This window comes from Dipodomys merriami, unplaced genomic scaffold (assembly GCF_024711535.1).
Source record: "Dipodomys merriami isolate MVZ:Mamm:240054 unplaced genomic scaffold, mDipMer1.0.p SCAF_20, whole genome shotgun sequence".
In the NCBI taxonomy this organism is placed as follows: domain Eukaryota; kingdom Metazoa; phylum Chordata; class Mammalia; order Rodentia; family Heteromyidae; genus Dipodomys; species Dipodomys merriami.
In genome coordinates, this window is record NW_027203382.1 from 19899361 (window position 1) to 19920057 (window position 20697).

The following is a 20697-nucleotide window of genomic DNA, read 5'->3' on the forward strand; positions in this document are numbered from 1 at the left end:
AAAGACAAATCTCTAAGATGTCTGTCTGTAGAGGATAAACCTAAGACATAAAGTTGTTTGGCCATGGACTTATACCTTTAACCTTTATTAATTTTGCTAGATACAGCCAAATTGATCACTAATTATTTTGTATAGATTTCTCCTACTAGTACAGTATGAAAGTAAACCTTCCCTTGTATCATTCCCAATGTTATAAGTTTTTAAGTGTTTATTATCTTTGTTCATATGGGAGGTTAAAATGGCACTCAAGTAGTGAAGTTGCAAACTGAATTACTTTTTTATGAATGAACTTATATACCTTTTCAAATATTTAAGATATGTCCTTATCCCTGTCTGTGAATCTACAGAGGTAAAAGTTCCCCAAGGTAAATGATAACAAATGCACTACATATCAAAGGAAAAAATCATATGATAGAGAGACATGCTGACAAAAGAGCAAAAAGAATCACATTCTTCAGAAGGAGAAGGGATTAGGATTTACAGTATAAGGAAAGAGGTGGGTATTTTCTAAAGAGGTCTACTTTTCCCTTTGTTATATGAGCAAAGGAGTAGTCTAAGCAGTAGAACTGGGGCTGCAGATGAAGTTCTATCTTTTAACTATAACTATCTTATTATGAGCTATAAGCATAGGAAGAGGAGCTAGGATATGAGTAGAGGAAGAGGAACTTGGGCCCTGAGGCAGAAAGGTGCAAATTAGGAGAAGTGAATATACCAGAGGAATTGAATAGAATGGCTTGGCAATTTTGCATGTATTTTGAGATTAGTAGTTACCAATTTAATGTAAGGGTCAACAATATGCTGGTTTGATTTGTCTCCAGACATGTTCAGTTATTTGGACATGGGTATAATGTAAGAGACACACAAAGATACTCAGACTTTTGAAAGGGAATGATAACAGAGTTGAGGCATTGTGTCTACCTTGGTATGGAAAGAAGTGAGAAAGTTGAGGGGTTGATATGGCAACAGTAAGAAGTAGTTAATGGATTGAAGAATTCAATGAAATTGAGGGTCTGAATAATATTAAGAGGGTAGTGTCCAAGGACAATCAGCAGGGTACCTTGCTGGTTAGTCTAGGCCTCAAAGGAGCTGGTGATTTTACACAAGGATATAAGAGTCATAAGCCTGAAATGGCCCTTTGAAATGTGTTGGAAAGAGGAGGCTTCAGGGTAGCAGGATCCTGGTGAGCGAGCAAGGGTTCAACTGAGGAAAATAGCTAAAAGAAATATTCAATGAAGTGGAAAAGAACTTTTGGGAACTTTCTCTTTATAGAGTACAGTGGAAAACAAGGCCAGTGGAGAGAAACGATAGAAAAGAATGTATCTAAGAACTCTGGTAAATAAGGCTAGTGAAGTCCAGTCACTTACATCATGAGGAGAGAATAATCCAGAACCTATAGATTATAGGTAAGGAAGAATAAAATACCTTATGAGATGGGAAGAACTGAAGCAGTTTCTAACTGTATACTATACAATGATGCATAGACTAGGACATTCTTTTTTTTTTTTTTTAATTGTATTTTATTTTATTTGAGAACATACTGTACAGAGGGGCTACAATTACATGGGCAGGATAATGCATACATTTCTTACCAAGCATTGCAGCCTCCTCCTTTGTTTACCCTTCACTTCCCTTCCCCGCCTCCCCCCTCCCCCCACCCAATTTTACCCCCCCTCCCCCCACCCAATTATACCCCCCTCCCCCCCACACACCGACATTGTAAAGCTGGTTTTGACATGACATTTTGTACTTCTCATTGTTGCAACAGGTCCACCTGAATCCTTAAACGACTTGTTTGTCCCCATCTCCTCCACATGTTATACTGACATCAAATATAGTGAAAGCGGGGGTTACACTGTGGGGGAGGGACATACAAAGCAACAAAGAAATAATCTTATAAATGCGTTAGAAACACATGCATGAAAGAAACGAAAACATTAAAATACATATTTAAGGGTTCATTTTCCTAACATCACATTATCTGACCTTTTCCGCTTGACTAATACCTATACTAGATATTGCAAATAAGGGAAACCATGGGACCTATGCTTCTTTGGGCCTGGCTTACTTCACTTAATATAATTTTTTCCAAACCTTTGACTAGGACATTCTTAACAGATAGTATTGTAACTAGATCCCCTTGGAAGTAAGATTTCCAGTTCTACTGTGCACTATGGTAAGAAGCTGGCTCAGTGTTTTACAACTGGGAGCTATTGTGCCAAAATTAAAATCCAGATACTTTCTTTCTGTTGATAAGACTTCTTATCACTACAGGAGAAAATTTAAGTTCTAATTAAAGTTCTAAATTAATCTAAATGGAAACCCAGATCATTTAATAGAATTCTAGAATTTAAAAGTATATCAGAATTTAGAAGATGTCATCTACTTTGACTAACTGACTCAGGAAGAAGGAAAGAAGGAAGGAAGAAAAGAATGGAGGAAGATAAGAAAGGAGGGAAGGAAGAAGCAGAAAAATCAGAAGAGAAAGAGTGTAACTAGGAAGAGGGACACTGGTAAACACATAAAATATTTTAGATGGAGTTTGGAAGGGCTATCCTATGACAGTAAAGGTTTTATAAAGTATCAATCCTTATAGGGACTGAAATCCAGTTTCAAAGTATCTCAGTCTTGGCTATATTTATGTGATTAGAAATTCCTAGTGCCTGTCTGACTGGAAAAAAATCTCCTCTGGAGAAAAATAACATTTTATAAATCCTAAAATTACCCTTACAAGTTTTTATTTCTGGTACTAAATAAGAGAAAAATATACACATATATAAGGCTTATGTGTAATATTTTATAAATGCATGTATTTTATCACATATTTTATATATATATATAAACTTAACCAAATCCAAGAGAATAAAAAAGTAACAATAGCAATTCACACAATCCAGATAAAGTAATTATCACATATGGATACTATACTTCTAAAATATGTTCCAGACAAGCCTGAGAATTTTGGTAAGGGATTGAGATTTTGTGTGTGTATGTCAGTATTAGGATTTAAACTCAGGGCCTGAAGTCTTATGAGGAGCACATTACCACATAAACCACATCTCCAGTTCCATTTTTTCACTGGTTCATTCTAGATAAGAGTCTCACAGATTTGTTTTCCCAGGATGGCTTCAAACCATGATCCTCAACTTCAGGTCTTCTGAGTGGCTAGGCTTATAGTTTTATGAGGCACCAACACTCATCTTAGAATATTTTCAATAAACTAAATAAGGCATAGTTGTACATACCTATAAGCTTAGCATTTGAAGCCAGAGACAGGAATAAATCTGAAGACAGCCTAAACTACATGGTGAGATCCTTTCTTAGACAACAAAAAACCTAACCAAATATTCTAGGCCTGAATTATGACATTTTAAACAGAATTCAATGAAAATAAGGTGGCAAGAAGAGTAATAAGGGGGTGACATTGACTGGAATAGATTGTAAACATGTGGGGAAATGTAGCAATAAAATCCTCACCTCTCTACCCCATGTAACTAATGAAAATATTGCAGAGAAGATTAATGAAAATAAAACTGAAAGATTAGTCAGAAAAAAAGTATGCAGAGTTAAGCAGAGAGAAATAAAAAATGAAGGTGGGAGGAAAGAGCATAACAGACATATGACATATGGTAAAGAAGAAAAAATTACCTATAAAAATCCTTATTAAAAAAAGAGAAGATAGACTAGATCAGAAGCAATGCTCTTAAAGCTCTTTAAGAAGCAAAGCTCTTAAAGAGAAAGAATTTTCAGAAACCAATTTAAATAATCAAGCCATAGATTCAAAGGAAATCATGAGTCTGAGAGAGGATACATATAGAGCTTATAATAGATTATAGATGTCGTAGTCTATTCAGGCTGGTAAGGCAAAAGCACAATAGACTGAATGGCTTATAAACAAGACAAATATATTGCTCAAAGTTTTGGAGGCTGGGAAGCCAAAGACCAAGGTACAACTTCCTGGTTTACTCTTTGTTTCCTCCCTTGTAGGCATGACAAGCCTGCTTTCTGGGATCCGTTTTATAAGAACAATAATCCCATCATGAGCTTCGTCCTCGTAATTCAACTGACTTCTAAGACTCCATTTTCAAATACCATCACGTTGGAGAAATCATAAGTTGAATTTTAGTGGGTACAAAAATTCAGTCTATAGGTAAAAGAGTGGAAAAACTAATAATTTAATATTGAAAACATCAAAAATGGTAAAGGAAAAAGAAAGGTAACCTTAAACAATTAGACTGAGGACCAGATAGTACCACATCTATCAAATAAATCAAATTTTATCATAAACCTTCCCATGAAGAAGAAAACTCTAGACACAGATGGTTTCACTGATTATTTCTACCAAACATTTAAAGAAGGAATAACACCACCAAAACATAAACTCCTCCATAGAAAAGATAAAGGAGATTCCTTCTCAACTCATTTTATGAATGTAACATGCTTGATATTTAAAACTAACAGAGATGGGCTGGGAAGGTGGCTCAGTGGTAGAGCGCTTGCCTTGCATGCATGAGGCCCTGGGTTCGATTCCTCAGCACCACATAAGCAAAAAGAAAAAAAGCCTGAAGTGGCCCTGTGGCTCAGGTGGTAGAGCGCTAGCCTTCAGCTGAAGAGCTGAGGGATAGTGCCCAGGCCCAGAGTTCAGGCCCCACGACCGGACCCAAAACAAAACAAAACAAAAAAAAACTAACAGAGATATTATAAGAAAGGAAAGTTTCAAGCCAATTTATTTGATGCATATGAATAAAAATGTCCTAAGGAAAATATAAGCAAAAGAAACCGAACAATACATTTAATCAAGCTTGCATTCCTGGGATTTCTTTGTTACTTGAATTGTAACCAAGCTGTATTTTTTTTTCTTGAGACGCAAGCCTGTCTTAACTGTTTTTTGTTTTTTTTGTTTTTGGGTCCAGTCGTGGGGCCTGAACTCTGAGCCTGGGCGCTGTCCCTCAGCTCTTCAGCACAAGGCTAGTGCTCTACCACTTGAGCCACAGCACCACTTCTGGCTTTTTTCTTTTTTTTGCTTATGTGGTGCTGAGGAATTGAACCCAGGGCCTCAGGCATGCAAGGCAAGCGTTCTACCACTGAGCCACCTTCCCAGCCCATGTCTTAACATTATATATATATATATATATATATATATGTATATATATACATATATATGTGTGTGTGTATATATTCACATGCACACACACATATATGTGTATATATAACCACATACAATAGAGGAGTATAAATGAAAATTCATTTGATCATCTTAAAAAGATGCTGAAAAACATATGAAATAGGAATTATAATCTCAAAACATTAAGTAAACTAGGAATCAGGGAACTTTTCCAATGAGATAAAAATTTCTATAAGAAAACATAATGCAAAATACATACTTAAAATATACAAAGCTTTTCCTTGAAATTGAAACTGAGATCAGAATGCCTGTACTACCACTTCTGTTCAACAATGTATAAACACTAGACAAAACAAGAAGATACAACAACAGTCCTTCCAGTGTAGTCTTATACTACTCTACAAGTGCTTCACTTCCAGCTTTTTAGTGGTTAACTGGAGATGCCTTATGGACTTTACTACCCAAGTTAATTTTGAACCACAATCCTAAGATCTCAGCTTCTTGAGTAGTTAGGATTACAGGCATGAGCCACCAGCATCTGGCTATCTACTCTTTTTTTGCAGGATGTCAGGTCTTAGGCCATCTTAGGCCATTTTCTCTTTCCAGTTTGTATATACCTGGAAAAAACACATCTATTCCCATGTCTTCAATGACCATTTATTTCTGATAAGGTCCAACTTCACATTTCTCTTCCTGACCTGTCTGATAAGTCCAAAGACAGGCTACTTGACTATCTTGTATGTTCTCTAAGCATAGGATCCTAGTGAATGGTATCATCCATCAGCCAATTTTCTCAACAATGTCATGTGACACTTTAACTCCTTTTCTCTATGTTGTCATTCATTATTTCCACATGTCCATCTGAACCATCATCATATTTTGCTTCGGTTACTCCTTCCCTCACCTATAAGATTTTCCTGCTCCAATATCACTCCTCTCCAATCTTCATACTAGAGCGCCAGAGTAACCACAATTGTTTGTTTAAACGTGTATTTTTCATTAAATTATAAGAAGTAAGAGAATACTGACCATGTCCATGTTGCTAATCTAACAATTATTAATGTAACAAATGCATTACACAGTGAGGCTATAAAAAGAAATATTTATCAAGGAGACAAACAAATTGGCATTCTTGACCTTATTTTATATAGAAGTGATATAGAAATAGTTAAAATTTCTATGTCTGAGCCGGGCGCCAGTGGCTCACGCCTGTAATCCTAGCTGCGCAGGAGGCTGAGATCTGAGGATCGCGGTTAAAAGCCAGCCCAGGTGGGAAAGTACGTGAGACTCTTATCTCCAATAAACCACTAGAAAACTGGAAGTGACACTGTGGCTCAAGCGGTAGAGCGCTTGCCTTGAGCTAAAGGACACAGGGACAGTGCCCAGGCCCAGAGTTCAAGCCCCACGACCGACTCCCCACCCAAAAAAAAAAAAAAAGATTTCTATGTCTGGTTTTGTTCATCATGGTACTGAAGCCTAGTGCAATTCTGGCCATAATGGTAGAATGAATGAATGAGAATAAAAATTAAGTGTGAGTTATTAAAGAGCTCTATGAAATGATACACAATGATACACAAATGAAGAATAAAAGTTTTACTTCTAATGTGCAGAAGAGAACTAATTTTCCAAATCCAATTGTCATCTCTACATTCCCAGTGTTCTCCCTGCTTTTTCTCTATAGCTCTTCTCATCTTCTATTCCACCTCATAATTCTATTTACTTTGTCTATTATTTACTCTCTCAGTATGATATAAGCTCTATAAAAGCAGTACTTTAGATCTATTCTATTAATACAACCTGTTAATGAGTGTCCAATGAATAGTATTAAAGTAAATCGACTGTACAAGGAATATGTGCCAAATACGTATTTATTTAATTTTCTTTCCTTCCTTCCTTCCTTCCTTCCTTCCTTCCTTCCTTCCTTCCTTCCTTCCTTCCTTCCTTCCTTCCTTCCTTCCTTTTTTTGTTAGACATGGGGCTTAACTCTGGGCCTGGACAATGTCTCTCAGCTTTTCAGCTCAAGGCTAGCGCCCTATCACTTGAGCCACAGTGTCACTTTCTGGTTTTCTGGTGGTTAATTGGAGATAAGAGTCTCAAAGACTTTCCTGCCTGGGCTGGCTTTGAACCCTGATCCTCAGATCTCAGCCTCTTGAGTAGCTAGGATTACACACATGAGCCACTGGCACCCAGCAAATATTTATTTAATTTTTAAAGTAATAAATGAGATAGAACACTTTAGCTCCATTTTATCAATTTTAAAAAAAACCTCGTAAAATTATGTCATTTCCTTAGGATATTGCCAAAAGTTATAAAAGGAAACCAAAAAGATATGGCAAAGAGAAGCACAAATAAAATCTAAGAAAAACTTGAAAGCAATCAGTCATTTCAATAAAGGTAAAGAGATTGAATTCCATTTTAAAGACAAAATTATAGACTAGAATTTTTAAGTACAGTGATAAGAATATATAAACACACATATGGTGAAGAAGAATAAGAAAGAAGAGGAGGAAGAAGAGAGACCTTAAATATACGGAGAACTTAAATATGCAAAACTTTTAAGCTCACTACAACCTTTCATTGATTAAAAGAAAACAAAAGAAAAGTGAACATCAGTAACAGACTGGGGAGTAGTAAAACTTTCCAGGGAATTCAGTTATTTCCAACTTTCAATTTCCTTCCCTAGAGGTAAATAAATTCTCTAGTTTTTCCTATGTTTTCTCCTGGCTTCAACCCAATGGTTGCTCCATAGTGAAATTATGCAGAGAATGTAGACAACAAAAACACTGGGACCCCCTACCTCTAACCAGAGAGCCATGTAAAAAAGATTCCAGTGAATTGAAGTGGGTAAGGAAAAAGCTTTACATTGTTAAAAATTATTAGTATTATCATTTATTATTACTTTCCTTTTCCCTCTTTTTCTCATGGACATGCTATGAGATCATAGGCTCACATCTTGAGAAAAACAAAAAATAAAGGCAACAAAGCAAAAAGTATTTTTGACCAAAGGAAATGGCAAGGGGAAGAATGTGATGTGGAGAAGATAGGGAGTATTTGTTCTTTTTTTCTGCCCCTTGCTGCTGTCTCAAGGGCAATCCAGTAGTACATGACTACATGCAGAGTAAAAAGCTTAAACTCTAAGAGAAGCCCTGTGTTTCTAGCCAGAAGACCAGGCAAAGAGACCTCCGTGAAGAAATCCTGGAGAAGACATAGCTGTACTGATAGATCCCCTAATTCTTCATATAAACAGATATAATCTGGTCTCACCCCCAATATACATGCACAGAACAGACTCAAACAACTAGCAAAGGCTTTGTGAACTGAGCGGCAATTTAAAACTATTACCCAAGTCTTAGGCTAACCTCTGAGAAGTGCATGAACCATGCAAAATAGCTTAGCAAAGGCTCTGAAAATTAAACTGACTTTGGAAACACTACTCACAGAAGATGAAATGGAACATGCAGTTGAACTTAATTAGGTCGGTTGCCTGCTAAAATAAGCAAGCAAAATCAACATTCTTTTCAGGATTTTAATAGAACCCAGAGTCATAAACCTAATAGTCAAAAAGACCAATATACAACCCAAAATTACTTGAAAAACAAGGAACTAGGAAAATCTGAACAATTCTCGAAGCAAAATATAATCAGATGCTAATCTCAAAATGTCCCCAAATTAAAGTCATTAAACAAAGATAGCATAACAGCTTTAATAAGCATGCTGCATGAGATAAAACTAAAAACTTCTAAAATAAAGCTGGGCACTGGTAGCTCATGCCTGTAATCCTAGCTACCCAGGAGGCTGAGATCTGAGGATTGTGGTTCAAAGCCAGCCAGGGCAGGAAAGTCTGTGAGACTCTTATCTTCAATAAACCACCAGAAAATTCGCTCAAGCGGTAGGGCGCTAGCCTTGAGCTGAACAGCTGAGGGACAGAGTCCAGGCCCAGCGTTCAAGCCTCATGACTGATAAAAAAAACAAACAAAAAAACCCCCAACACTTCTGAAATGAATGGGAAGATAAAAGTTTTCCTTCGAAAATGAGAAACTATAATTCTACATGAAAACTGAAAGACATATATGAAAAAATTCCCTGACTAGCAGAATGAAAATGCTAAAGAAAGGATAATAAAAATTATAATACACAATTATAGAAAAACACAATGAAAATAAGTAAACCTGTGGTAATATATAAGGGGATCCAAGTCTGTTTAATATATATGTGTGTGTGTGTGTGTGTGTGTGTGTGTGTGTGTGTGTGTGTGTGTGTGTGTGTGTGTGTGTGTGTGTGTGTGTGTGTATATATATATATTTTTTTTTTTTTTTTTTTTTTTTTGTCGATCGTGGGGTCTTGAACTCTGGGCTTGGGCACTGTCCCTGCGCTCTTCAGCTAAAGGCGAATGTTCTACTGCTTGAGACACAGCACCACTTCCTGTTTTCTAGTGGTTTATTGGAGATAAGAGTCTCATGGACTTTCCTGCCAGGGCTGCCTTTGAACCGTGATCCTCAGATCTCAGCCTCCTGAGTAGCTAGGATTACAGGTATGAGCCACCTGCACCCGGCTTAGTTTGTTTAATATCTTGAGAAAAAGATCAAGAAAAATAACATTCACAACCCTGTAATCCTAGCTACTCAAGAAGCTAAGATCTGAGAATTGAGATTTGAAGACAGTCCAGGCAGAAAAGTCCATGAGATTATCTCCAATAACCACTAGACTATGGCTCAAATGATAAAAGAACTAGACTTGAACACAAAAGCTCAGGGACAGCATTCAGGCCCTAGCCCTAGGACCAGTATGCGCGCGCGCGCGCGCACACACACACACACACACACACACACACACACAGACACACACACACACACACACACACACACACACACACACACACACACACACACACACACACACACACACACACACACACACACGAGTTTTGCAGACAACCCAGACCAATCTGGGAGACTCTTGTTTCCAATTAACTAGCAAAAAGCTGGAAGTGGTAGAAAGCGGTGAACAAATAAAGCCAAGCAAGAGCAAAAGGCTCTTAATTCAAAGAAATAGTACTGGCAAAAAAGGGAGGAAGGGTAGCAAGATATTTGTAAAGATACTTTACAAAAGAAATTTATAATGGCAAACAAACATATTAAAAGATATTCACCATCACTTGTCATTAATTAAGTCAATAAAAAATAAAAGCCTGTGATAACTATTGTATACTCATTGGCATGGCTAAAGTAAATGAATAGGAATAGCAGCAAATACTCATAAGGACAGACATTACTGATGAGATTGCAAAATAGTTCAGATACTTTGGGAAAGTTGAGTGTTTTCTTCTAAATATTTGTCATACAGACCAGCTAATTTTATTCCTAAGCATTTACCCAAGAGAAATAAAAACTGGTATCAACAATATGCCTGTAAAATGAGTGTTCATAGTGATTTCATTCTGTGTGTGTGTGTGTGTGTGTGTGTGTGTGTGTGTGTGTGTGTGTGTGTGTGTGTGTGTGTGTGTGTTTGAGGTAAGGTCTCATTATGTAGCTCAGGGTGGCCTTGAACTCACTTTTCTGCCTTAGTCTACTCAGCACTCCCCAAGTGTATACAACCACACTTGGCTAGTAGTTTCATTAATTAATCACCAAAACTTAATTTAGCCCAATAGTCCTTTAGCTTGTAACTGGATAAACAAAATACTGTTTTGTTTTGTACAACAGAATACTATTCAGCAATAAAAAGTTATAAACAATAGAAATAAACAGCAATATACTGATTGTCAAATGCATATGTTAAGTGAAAGAAGGAAGACTCAAAATCTATATAATATTATAAAAATATAAATCAATAGTATAAGAATCTATAAACTATATAAATCTACATACTATATAATATATAGATCCATAAATTATATTCTGGGAAAGAAGCAGAAAGACAAAGAACAGGGCTTGGGATTAAAGAAAATGTTGACTACAAAAGTCTACCTCAAGGAATCTAGACAGAAGGATGACAGAAGTCATTTGCATCTTACTTTTGGTGTCAGTTATACATTTCTGTGCAATTTCATAACTTACAGAACTGTATAATAAAAAGGAAAATTTATTATCTGTAAATTTCAAATATTTTATTTGCCAAGGAAAAAATACCCAGAGAAAGATTAATGGTGAAAAGATAAAGATTTATCAAATACTAATAAAAACCAAGCTGATGTAGCTTTATGAATATCAGGTCAAATAATTTTTAGATGACTTGAGCAACAACATATAACTCACAAGAGGAGATCTAGACTATATTCCTCTTTCTTGCTATAAAGTCTATATTCCTTTCCACATATCTTAATGACTCATATTCTAGTTTCAAGACATAGGTGAATTTATTATTTCACTCCACCTACATGTGGTCTAATGTTATTATTAAGAATGTCTATAGAGTTACTTTCCATAGAAAACTACAATCTGCCAGGTAAATTAAAGGCAATCCTCATGAGAAAGACATTGTATTACCAACTGAGTTCTCTTAGTCAATCCTTTCCAAGCTCAGGCTTGATATCTCCAAGTTCCTTTATATAGTCACTCTAAAATAATGACTTCTATTCTCCATGGGACAAGGCATGTAATACTATGAATTAACCAGGACCTGAGGCGAACCTTCATAGATGTAAAGGCCTTTAGTTCTTGGTAAGCATTAGCCTTTGGCATTATTAGGGCACTGAAGCTCTGCTGAGAAAAGTCACTTGAACCTTTTGATGTGATATAATAAAAAGAACATAGTGTGATATACAAATAATGATTTTATTTATAGAGATAGATAGCCAGATAGATAGATACAACAGTAGGATCCTAATCATAGAAGAAGATACAGGGCAGGAATAATCCAAATATAATATATTCAATTGTCATCCAGGCACTTTTGGCTTACGCCTATAATCCTAGCTACTCAGGAGGCTCAGATCTGAGGATGCAGTTTGAAGCCAGCTCCGGCAGGAAAGTCTGTGAGATTTTTTATCTCCAATTAGATCATAGAAAAAGCTGGAAGTGGCTCTATGGCTCAAGTGATAGTGTGCTAACCTTGAGCAAAAGGAATCTAGGGACAGCACCCAGGCCCAGAGTTGAAGCTTCAGGACTAAAAAAACAAAACAAATAAAAATATATATTCAAATATCAAAGGATAGATATAAGTCATGAAAATCAAGCTTGGTTGAAAGAATCAGAGAATTATAATTCTTTATCTGTTTTTCAGATAACCTGTTCTACCAATATTTTCTGGGTCTTCAAACTTAAGACATGTCAAAATGACATGATTTTCTATATAGAAAATTCTAAGAAATCTACAAAAAATATAAGAGCTTTATAAATAAGTTTTAGAAAGTTGTAGGATATAAGAATAATTCCCTCAAATCACAATAGCACAACAAGGAATAAAATATGTGTGATAAATTTAATGAAAGAAAGGTGAGGCTTATCATCTGACAGACTATAAAACATTGGTGAAAGAAAATAATGAAATAAACACAAAAATATTCCATTTTCATGCATTGGAAAATGTTAAGATGGCAATACTTTCAAAATTGATATAAACAACTCACATCTAAATTCTACCTACCTTTTGGACAGAAACTTAGATGATGATCTGAATATTCATGTGGAAGGGACCTCAAATATCAAAAAAAATCTTTAATTAAAAAAGAACAAATTCAGAGGATTCACTGTAACATCCTCTTTAGCAAACATGAAGACTATCTCTGAGATATACTCACTCACTTATGGGCTTTCCTGAACCCAAAAAGAAGCTCAAATTAGATGACACAATAATTACAAGACATAAGCATAGGTCCCATGGTTTCCCTTATTTGCAATAACTAGTGTGTATTTGAGACAAGCAGAAAAGCTCAGATAAGATGATGTTAAACAAAATGAACCCCAAGATAAGGACACAAGTGGTTTTTACTTCCTTGCTATTATTTCTAACGTATTTATAAGGTATCATGTGATTTTTTTTTTGTTGCTTTGTATGTCCCTCCCCCATGGTATAATCCCTGTTTTCACTGCATTTGATGTTGGTATAATTTGGGGAGGGGAAGGGAAAAAACATATTGTTTAAATATGGATACAGACTGACACATTGCAACAATGAGATGTACAACACGTTATGTCTAAAAACGAATTTTACATTTTAGGCGGGGGGGTGTAGGGGGTGGGGGTATAGTTGAGGAGGTGGGAGGGACAAGATGGTAGGGTAAAAAAAAAGGAGGAGGCAACAATGCTGGATAAGAAATGTACTCATTACCTTGCTCATGTAACTGTAACCCCTCTGTACAGTATTTTCACAATAAAAAACTTATTTTAAAAAAAGAATGGTAATGATTCTATAAGTGTCATCAGTAGAAGAAAGATCTATTCTGAGATGATTATTTCCTGCACTAAGGATGTATGTAGCTCAGTGGTAGAGCACCTTGGTAACATGTGTCCTCAAACACACACATATTTCCTAATGGTTAATTTCTGTAGGGGTAGCCATCTTGTTCAGTTGGGGGAAGCATCTGGGAAACCTTGTGTAAAGTTATAACTCAGTTCTGCAAATTATAGTCTAAGGGGAAAATGTAATTCACATACTTGAGACCAGAAGAGTTTACCATGTATCTTCTAATGATGATAGAGGCACTGATGTCAAACATGCATGTTAAGAAAAATGACATTTTCAAAGTAATAAAAACATCTTGGTACTGGTACAGGAACAGATCTGAGGACCAATGGAATAGAATTGAAGACCTAGAAATGAACCCACAGACCTATGACTACCTAATCTTTGATAAGGAGCCAAAAAGCAGGATGGGAGAAAGACAGCCTCCTCAAAAAATGGTACTGGCAGAATTGGCTACACATATGTAGAAGACAAGTTAGATCCTTATATATCAGCTTGAACCAGAATCAATTCCAAATGGATCAAAGACCTTGAAGTAAAATCAGACACCCTGAAAATGTTACATGAAGGAATAGGAGAAATTCTAGGGCTCCTTGGTACTTTCTTAATAAGGACCCAGAAACACAACAAATCAAAGAAAGCTTGAATAAATGGGACTGCATTAAACTGCAGAGCTTCTGTATGTGAAACGACTTAGCTAGTAACATAAATAGAAAGCCCACAGATTGGGAGAGAGCTTCACTAGCCATACAACAGACAATGGCCTCATATCTAAAATATACTTAGAGCTCAAAAACTTAAATTCCCCAAAAACAAATCCTCAAAGAAACAACTGCCCGATTAATAAGTGGGCTAAAAATTTAAAGAGAAACCTCTCTGAAGAGGAAATCAGAATGGCCAATAGACACATGAAGAAACACTCAACACCTCTAGCCATAAAAGAAATGCAAATCAAACAACATTGAGATTCCACCTTAACCCAGTTAGAATGGCCATTATCAAGAAATCTAATAACAACAGATGCTGGTAGGGATGTAACCAAAAGGGAACACTACTACATTGTTGGTGGGAGTATAAACTTGTTCAGCCACTCTGGAAAACAGTATGGAGGTTCCTCAAAAGACTAAACATAGAGCTCCCTTATGATCCAGCAATCTCACTCCTTGGCATTTACCCAAATGACCACAAACAAGGCCATACTAAAGCTACCAGCACAACCATGTTCATTGTAGTATTATTTACCATAGCTAAGATATAGAAACAACCCAGATGCCCCGCAGTAGATGAATGGATCAAGAAGAGTAGTATATATACACATGGAGTTCTATGCTTCTATCAGAAAGAATGGCATTGCCTGATTCATAAGGAAATAGAGAGACTTGGAAAAAATTATATTAAGCGAAGCAAGCCAGACCCAAAGAAATATAGATTGCATGGTTTCCCTCATTTGTAATAACTAGAATATGTCTATGATAGTCTTAGCAGGGAATACAATAGCTGAATTGCTATAGGATCATATATAATGAGTGTATCAGTGAACTCCAAAAATTGCAAACAAGAGGTTCTTATTATGTCTTGTATTCAGTTATTTCTTTTTTCTTCTGTTTTAGTTTTATGTACCCTTTTTCTTGTATATAAGCTTATTTGATTCATGGAAGGGAAAAGGAATAACAGAAACAGCAGGACAAAGGATGAATGAATACAACAATGATACTCACTAGACATTATGTTGGAAATGAACTTTATAATTTGGCTGGGAAGGGACTGGGGAGTGGTAAGTTGGAGAAAATGAGGGAGGGAGTAACAGTGTTTAAAAAGAAATGTACTCATTACCTTCCTTATGTAAATGAAACTCCCGTTTGTCACCTTTGCAAAAAATTTCTTAAACAAAGAATAATGGCATTTTATGGAATATTTCCACCTATAAGTTGGACTCGGGAAAATTAAAAGTGACCATTTCATAGGAGTCAGTCAAACTTATTTTCTCCTGTAACAGTTGCTATTAATTAATTTGTGTGAAGACAGAGTTAGAGGGCAGGAACAAAAACTAGAAACCTATGAGTACTATAAGTAACCTACCAAGGTCTAAGAAGACACTAAATGTTCTAATCATCTTCTAGTAAAGGTTCTACACTTTCTATATATGAACAAGTTCAACTCTGAAATATACATATACACATATACATATATACCACACACACACACACACACACACACACACACACACACACACACAGAACTACCATGTAAGGAACAGGCCACTTCAATCTTGAGGGTATGATGCAAGTGGTAAATTCTGGCCTACTAAGCATGAGGCCTTGAGTTCTCTACTCTGTGCCAGCAAAAGAAAAAAATAAAATGAAGACCATTTGAATAAAGCGGTAGTGGAGGTCCTGGCAGAAAATGAGCATATTGATTAGAGGAAGCTACTTAGACCTGTGTTCAATTTAACTTCTTTCATCAGCAAATGGTTTAAAAATTGACTACAATATTTATACTATTCAAGTTCTAAATGTATTGTAGGATATGTTAAGACTTATCTATATTTCAATAGAAAGGCTAGAGGTTTAGCCACAGGCCCAATAACAGCTCTAGATTGTAGAATGTAACTAACTATAATAGAATTGCCAAGGGAGAAACTCTGTGGTGAAATGCTCATTGTGGCTCAGAGGGGCTACTTTCCTGTCTATTACAACATCAGGGCATTCCTCCTATGATTTGTCAACTGCATTCCATTATAAGTAGCATATCTGACTAGTCATTTAAAGCCAAGGGCTTCTCCTGAGTAATTTTTTTTTTTTTTTTTTTTTGTCGGTCATGATGCCTGAACTCTAGGCCTGGGAGAGCTATTCCTCAACTCTTCAGCTCTACCACTTGAATCACAGCACCACTTCAGGCTTTTTTCTGATTATGTGGTGCTGAGGAATTGAACCCAGGGCCTCAAAGACCTTTTGAAATAAGAACTACCAATTAACAAGACTTAAGAAACAAAGGACTTCCACTCATCTGGTCAAATTACTACTAAATAACTCCATGCTGCTGATCACATATATGGTATATATGTGCATACTGGAGGGAAACCAGGAGGATGACATAGAACTAAAGGGAATCAGGGAAAAATATACAACAGCGGGACCTATAAGTTGCACTAGACAGTGACCAAAATGAACTAAGCAACTCAATGGCAGTGATGGGAGGGAGGGAACAAGTGGGAAAGAGGGAACAGCTGATGCTATGCAAAACAAAAGAAATGTAAATATCATCCAATGTGGGAGAAATAACTGTATTGCAAAGCTCATAGAACTCATAATAGAACTCATGATAGACAATTTGCCCCATGAAAGTTAGAATGTGCTAGTGACTTTAACTAAGCATCACTATTCCACAATACTGTAAAATTTGGGGAATTATGTAACTACTTAATCACAATAAAAAATTTGAAAAAAAATTTTAAAAATAAATAAAATAAGAACTACCAAATTCCTAATAGTTAAATCAGTGTATATACTGAGCACTCAAATTTGGTCTGCCTCTCCTTCTATACATTGATAGTCTGGCCGCTGTAGGAAACTTGAAGCTCAACCATTCTATACAGATCACTGAAATGCTCTATATTATATAGAATAGAAATAAGCTTTTCCAGGCTGGGAAGGTGGCTCAGTGGTAGAGTGCTTGCTTTGCATGCATGAGGCCCTGGGTTCAATTCCTCAGCATCACATAAGCAGAAAAAAAAAAGCCGGAAGTGGCGCTGTGGCTCAAGTGGTAGAGCGCTAGCCTTGAGCTGAAGAGCTGAGGGACAGCGCCCAGGCCCAGAGTTCAGGCCCCACGACCGGACCCCCCTCCCCCTCCCCAAAAAAAGAAATAAGCTTTTCCTCTTCATAGTGTTTATGGATCATAGAATCAACTATGTGCCAAGCACAATGCTAAGTATATAACATGCACTACCTCACATGTTCTCACAAAAACCCAATGGAGCAAATAGCCTTTATGATATTCTCTACATGGAAACAATATCCTATTTTGTACATGATTAAGATAAAAAGCCAAATAACATTTTTCGTGTGTCAAACTTCTAATAAGTAGAAGAAGTTGACTGTACACCAAACTTAAAAGTTAAACCCTCAGCCTCCTCAACCTATCAAAGAAACTCTTTGGGTTATGTTGCATAATATAGGAACAAAGCTCAGTTGCAAAAACAAAAAACAAAAAATAAAACCAGAAGCTACTCTGTCTCTTTGTCTATTTAGTCACCTCTGGTTAGTTTATTAGGAGAGTTGAAAAGTAAGATAACACTGAGCACTTCTGGCTATAATCTTAGCTACTCAGCAGGCTGAGATCTGAAAATCACAGTTCAAAGCCAGCCTTGGCAGGAAAGTCCATGAGACTCTTATCTCCAATTAACCACCAAAAATTGGAAATGGAGGTGTGGTTCAAGTGATAGAACACTAGCCTTGAGGGAAAAAAAAAAGCCCAATGACAGTACCCAGTCCCTGAGTTCAAGTCACGGAACTGGCATAAACACACACACACACACACACACACACACACACACACACACACACACACACACACACACACACACACACACACACACACACACACACACACACACACACACACACACACACACACACACACACACACACCAAAATATGATCATTTCCCAAGAATGATTCACATCACAACACTGCAGAATTAGACATAATGAGACCTACTTGTCTCTTCTCAGGTTAGGAATCTGTTTTTCTAGTATCTTACTCCATTTTCATGACCTGGAAGTGAGGAACCTGGTTCTGCTGGGGCCAACTCCACAGTTATACCATACCTGCTACAATTCATAAAACCCCACAAAATGGGTGCTTTATCCTATAGTAAGCTGGAGCCTCTGTTAAAGCCACACAGAAATCCTCTATGCTGACAGTGCACACTTCTACCTTCCAAAGCTTGTACAAATGCATCTGAAATTACACATCTAGATCAATTCAGACCTCCATCAAAGAGGAGATTGAAGAACTGTGAGTTAACTTTCCAGTCTCTATAATATATAATCAGCATAAGAGAAGGAGGATAATATGGAGATTGGTTTCTAGTAACAGTGGCCACTGCTAGCTAGTTCCAAGGATTTAGATTGTCCTCTCAGGTTTAGAGGACTCTTGACTAGAGTTGCAACATTTTTTGTGTTAGGAAAAGCTGACAGAGTTTTCATTAAATATTCAAGTGAATTTTGTTTCTTTTCAGTTCCAATTCTATTACTTAGATGTTTGAACTTTGGTATTTAACTTAAAACCTTTGTAATTCAGTTTTACCTTCTCTAATATGTGGAGAATACTATCAACCTCACAAAGGTATTCAAAGTTTCTGTAAAATAGTATATATAAAGAACTTAGAAGAATTCTTGGCACTTGGAATATGCTTCCTCTAAGTATTAGCTGTTGTTATTGGAATAACCCTTACACAGATAAATCCTACTTGCACAAGATTATAAAATATGAGTTTCATTCTAGCCCACAGGTTTACATTTATTTCCAAACAATTTCATGAGGCTTTTAGAAGAAGCAATTACTTGATTTCCTTTGATAGAAAAGCACCCATCTTTGTGGTGATGACCTGGTTCTGCACAAAGAATAAATTAATTTACTGCCAATTACTGCCAAGATCAATGGCTCAAACATAACTCTATGCCAAAACTAAACTTGTCATGTCTTGAAAGTGTTTTTCAGGACCTATTCAAATGGCTAACTCTTTGTATGGAACAGAGTACATTCATTGTAGCCTCATCCTGGCAGGTACACTCAGATAATTTTACTTAATCAAATTTTCCACACCAATCTTATTATCTAGGAGGGGTAATGACTAACTTCTGTTCACAAAAATCTTACAGCATAAAACCCTCTCCTCCATGCTTACGAAAGGACCTCAGGGCTTTAATGCAGTTCTGTTCATATCTCTACAGATCTCATAAATAGTACAAAAAAAGGCTGGTACTCCTGCAGCCTGCCTCAGGACAGAAGAAATAATAGGAGTATTAGTAAGAACGAAAATTAGAACTTTACTTCTAACAGTATATTAACTTCCTCAACTAACACAAGAAAAGCTTACATTTGATCTATTTATGAGTGTCTTCAATGCCAAATCAAAATTCTAGTCAACATCATATTACACATTAAAAAACATGATTACTACAACCAGTGCTAGTGAGCAATTAGGGAAATGGGTACTTTAATATCCTGCCAGAAGGAGGCTTCAGCGTATCTTTCCTGAAATTGACTTGGAAACCCTTAGCAAAACTTTTTAAAAGTCAATATTCAAGGGCTAGGTTTAATACATGCCTGTTATCCTAGCTTCGCAGGAGGTGACGATTAAAAGGATAGTCATTACAGACCAGGCAGGAAAAAAGTTTGTGGGATCTCATCTCAATAAACAAGCCAGAAGTGGTGGATTTATAATGACAACTTATGTTCACAAGAGGCAGAAATAGAATGACCCAGACCAAGGTTAGCTTCAAGCAAAATCAAGAGTCCTATCTGGGAAATAACTAAAGAGCAAATATTGGCTGAGGATGTGACACAAGTGATAGAGTATGTACCTAGCAAGTATGAGACCTTTACTTCAAAGTCTAGTAGTACCAATCAAAAGTGGGGAGATAGGGAGAATAATGAAAGAGGTGATATCAATCATACACTGTACTTATAAACTGATTTGCCATATGATAATGCCTCTTGTAGCTACTTAAAAATAATACCAATATGATGTTTTAAAAAATAGGGCTGGGAAGATGGCTTAATGATAGAGTGCTTGCCTTGAGGCCCAGGATTCAATTCCTCAGCACCACATAAGCAGAAAAAGATGGAAGTGGAGCTCAAGCTCAAATGGTAGAGCACTAGCCTTGAGCAGAGTTCAGGCCCCACAACTGACAAAAAAAATCCATTGACTCACTAATCTGAGTTCTAAGGACTTATACCCATAAAAGTAGTTGAAAATTGCATAAATTACATGTATAAAGGTATTCATTTTGTAACTGTTTATAATACAAACAACTGAAAAAACTCAGACCATAATATGAAATTGGTTAAAACAAATATGGCACCATCTTACAATAGAATTCTATGAGATATAATAATTAAATACTGGGTAGAAAGATGTCTATAATGAAAAAATTTTAAAAAATAAAG

At 36.4% G+C, this 20697-nt stretch overlaps 1 protein-coding gene across 6 annotated transcripts in view; it reads right to left on the reverse strand.

Moving 5' to 3' along the window:
- The window catches only part of Atg10 (autophagy related 10), a 282749-nt gene that overhangs the window by 44744 nt on the left and 217308 nt on the right, over positions 1 to 20697 (reverse strand). Inside the window, exon 7 of one of the 6 annotated variants that reach the window (XM_070031158.1) lies at positions 1754 to 1852. The exons of the other annotated variants lie outside the window; for them this stretch is intronic. Coding sequence (XP_069887259.1) covers positions 1780 to 1852 — 73 coding nt within the window. The 3' untranslated portion in view covers positions 1754 to 1779. Of the gene's footprint in view, positions 1 to 1753; positions 1853 to 20697 lie in introns of those variants that run through there. 6 annotated transcript variants of the gene reach the window in all.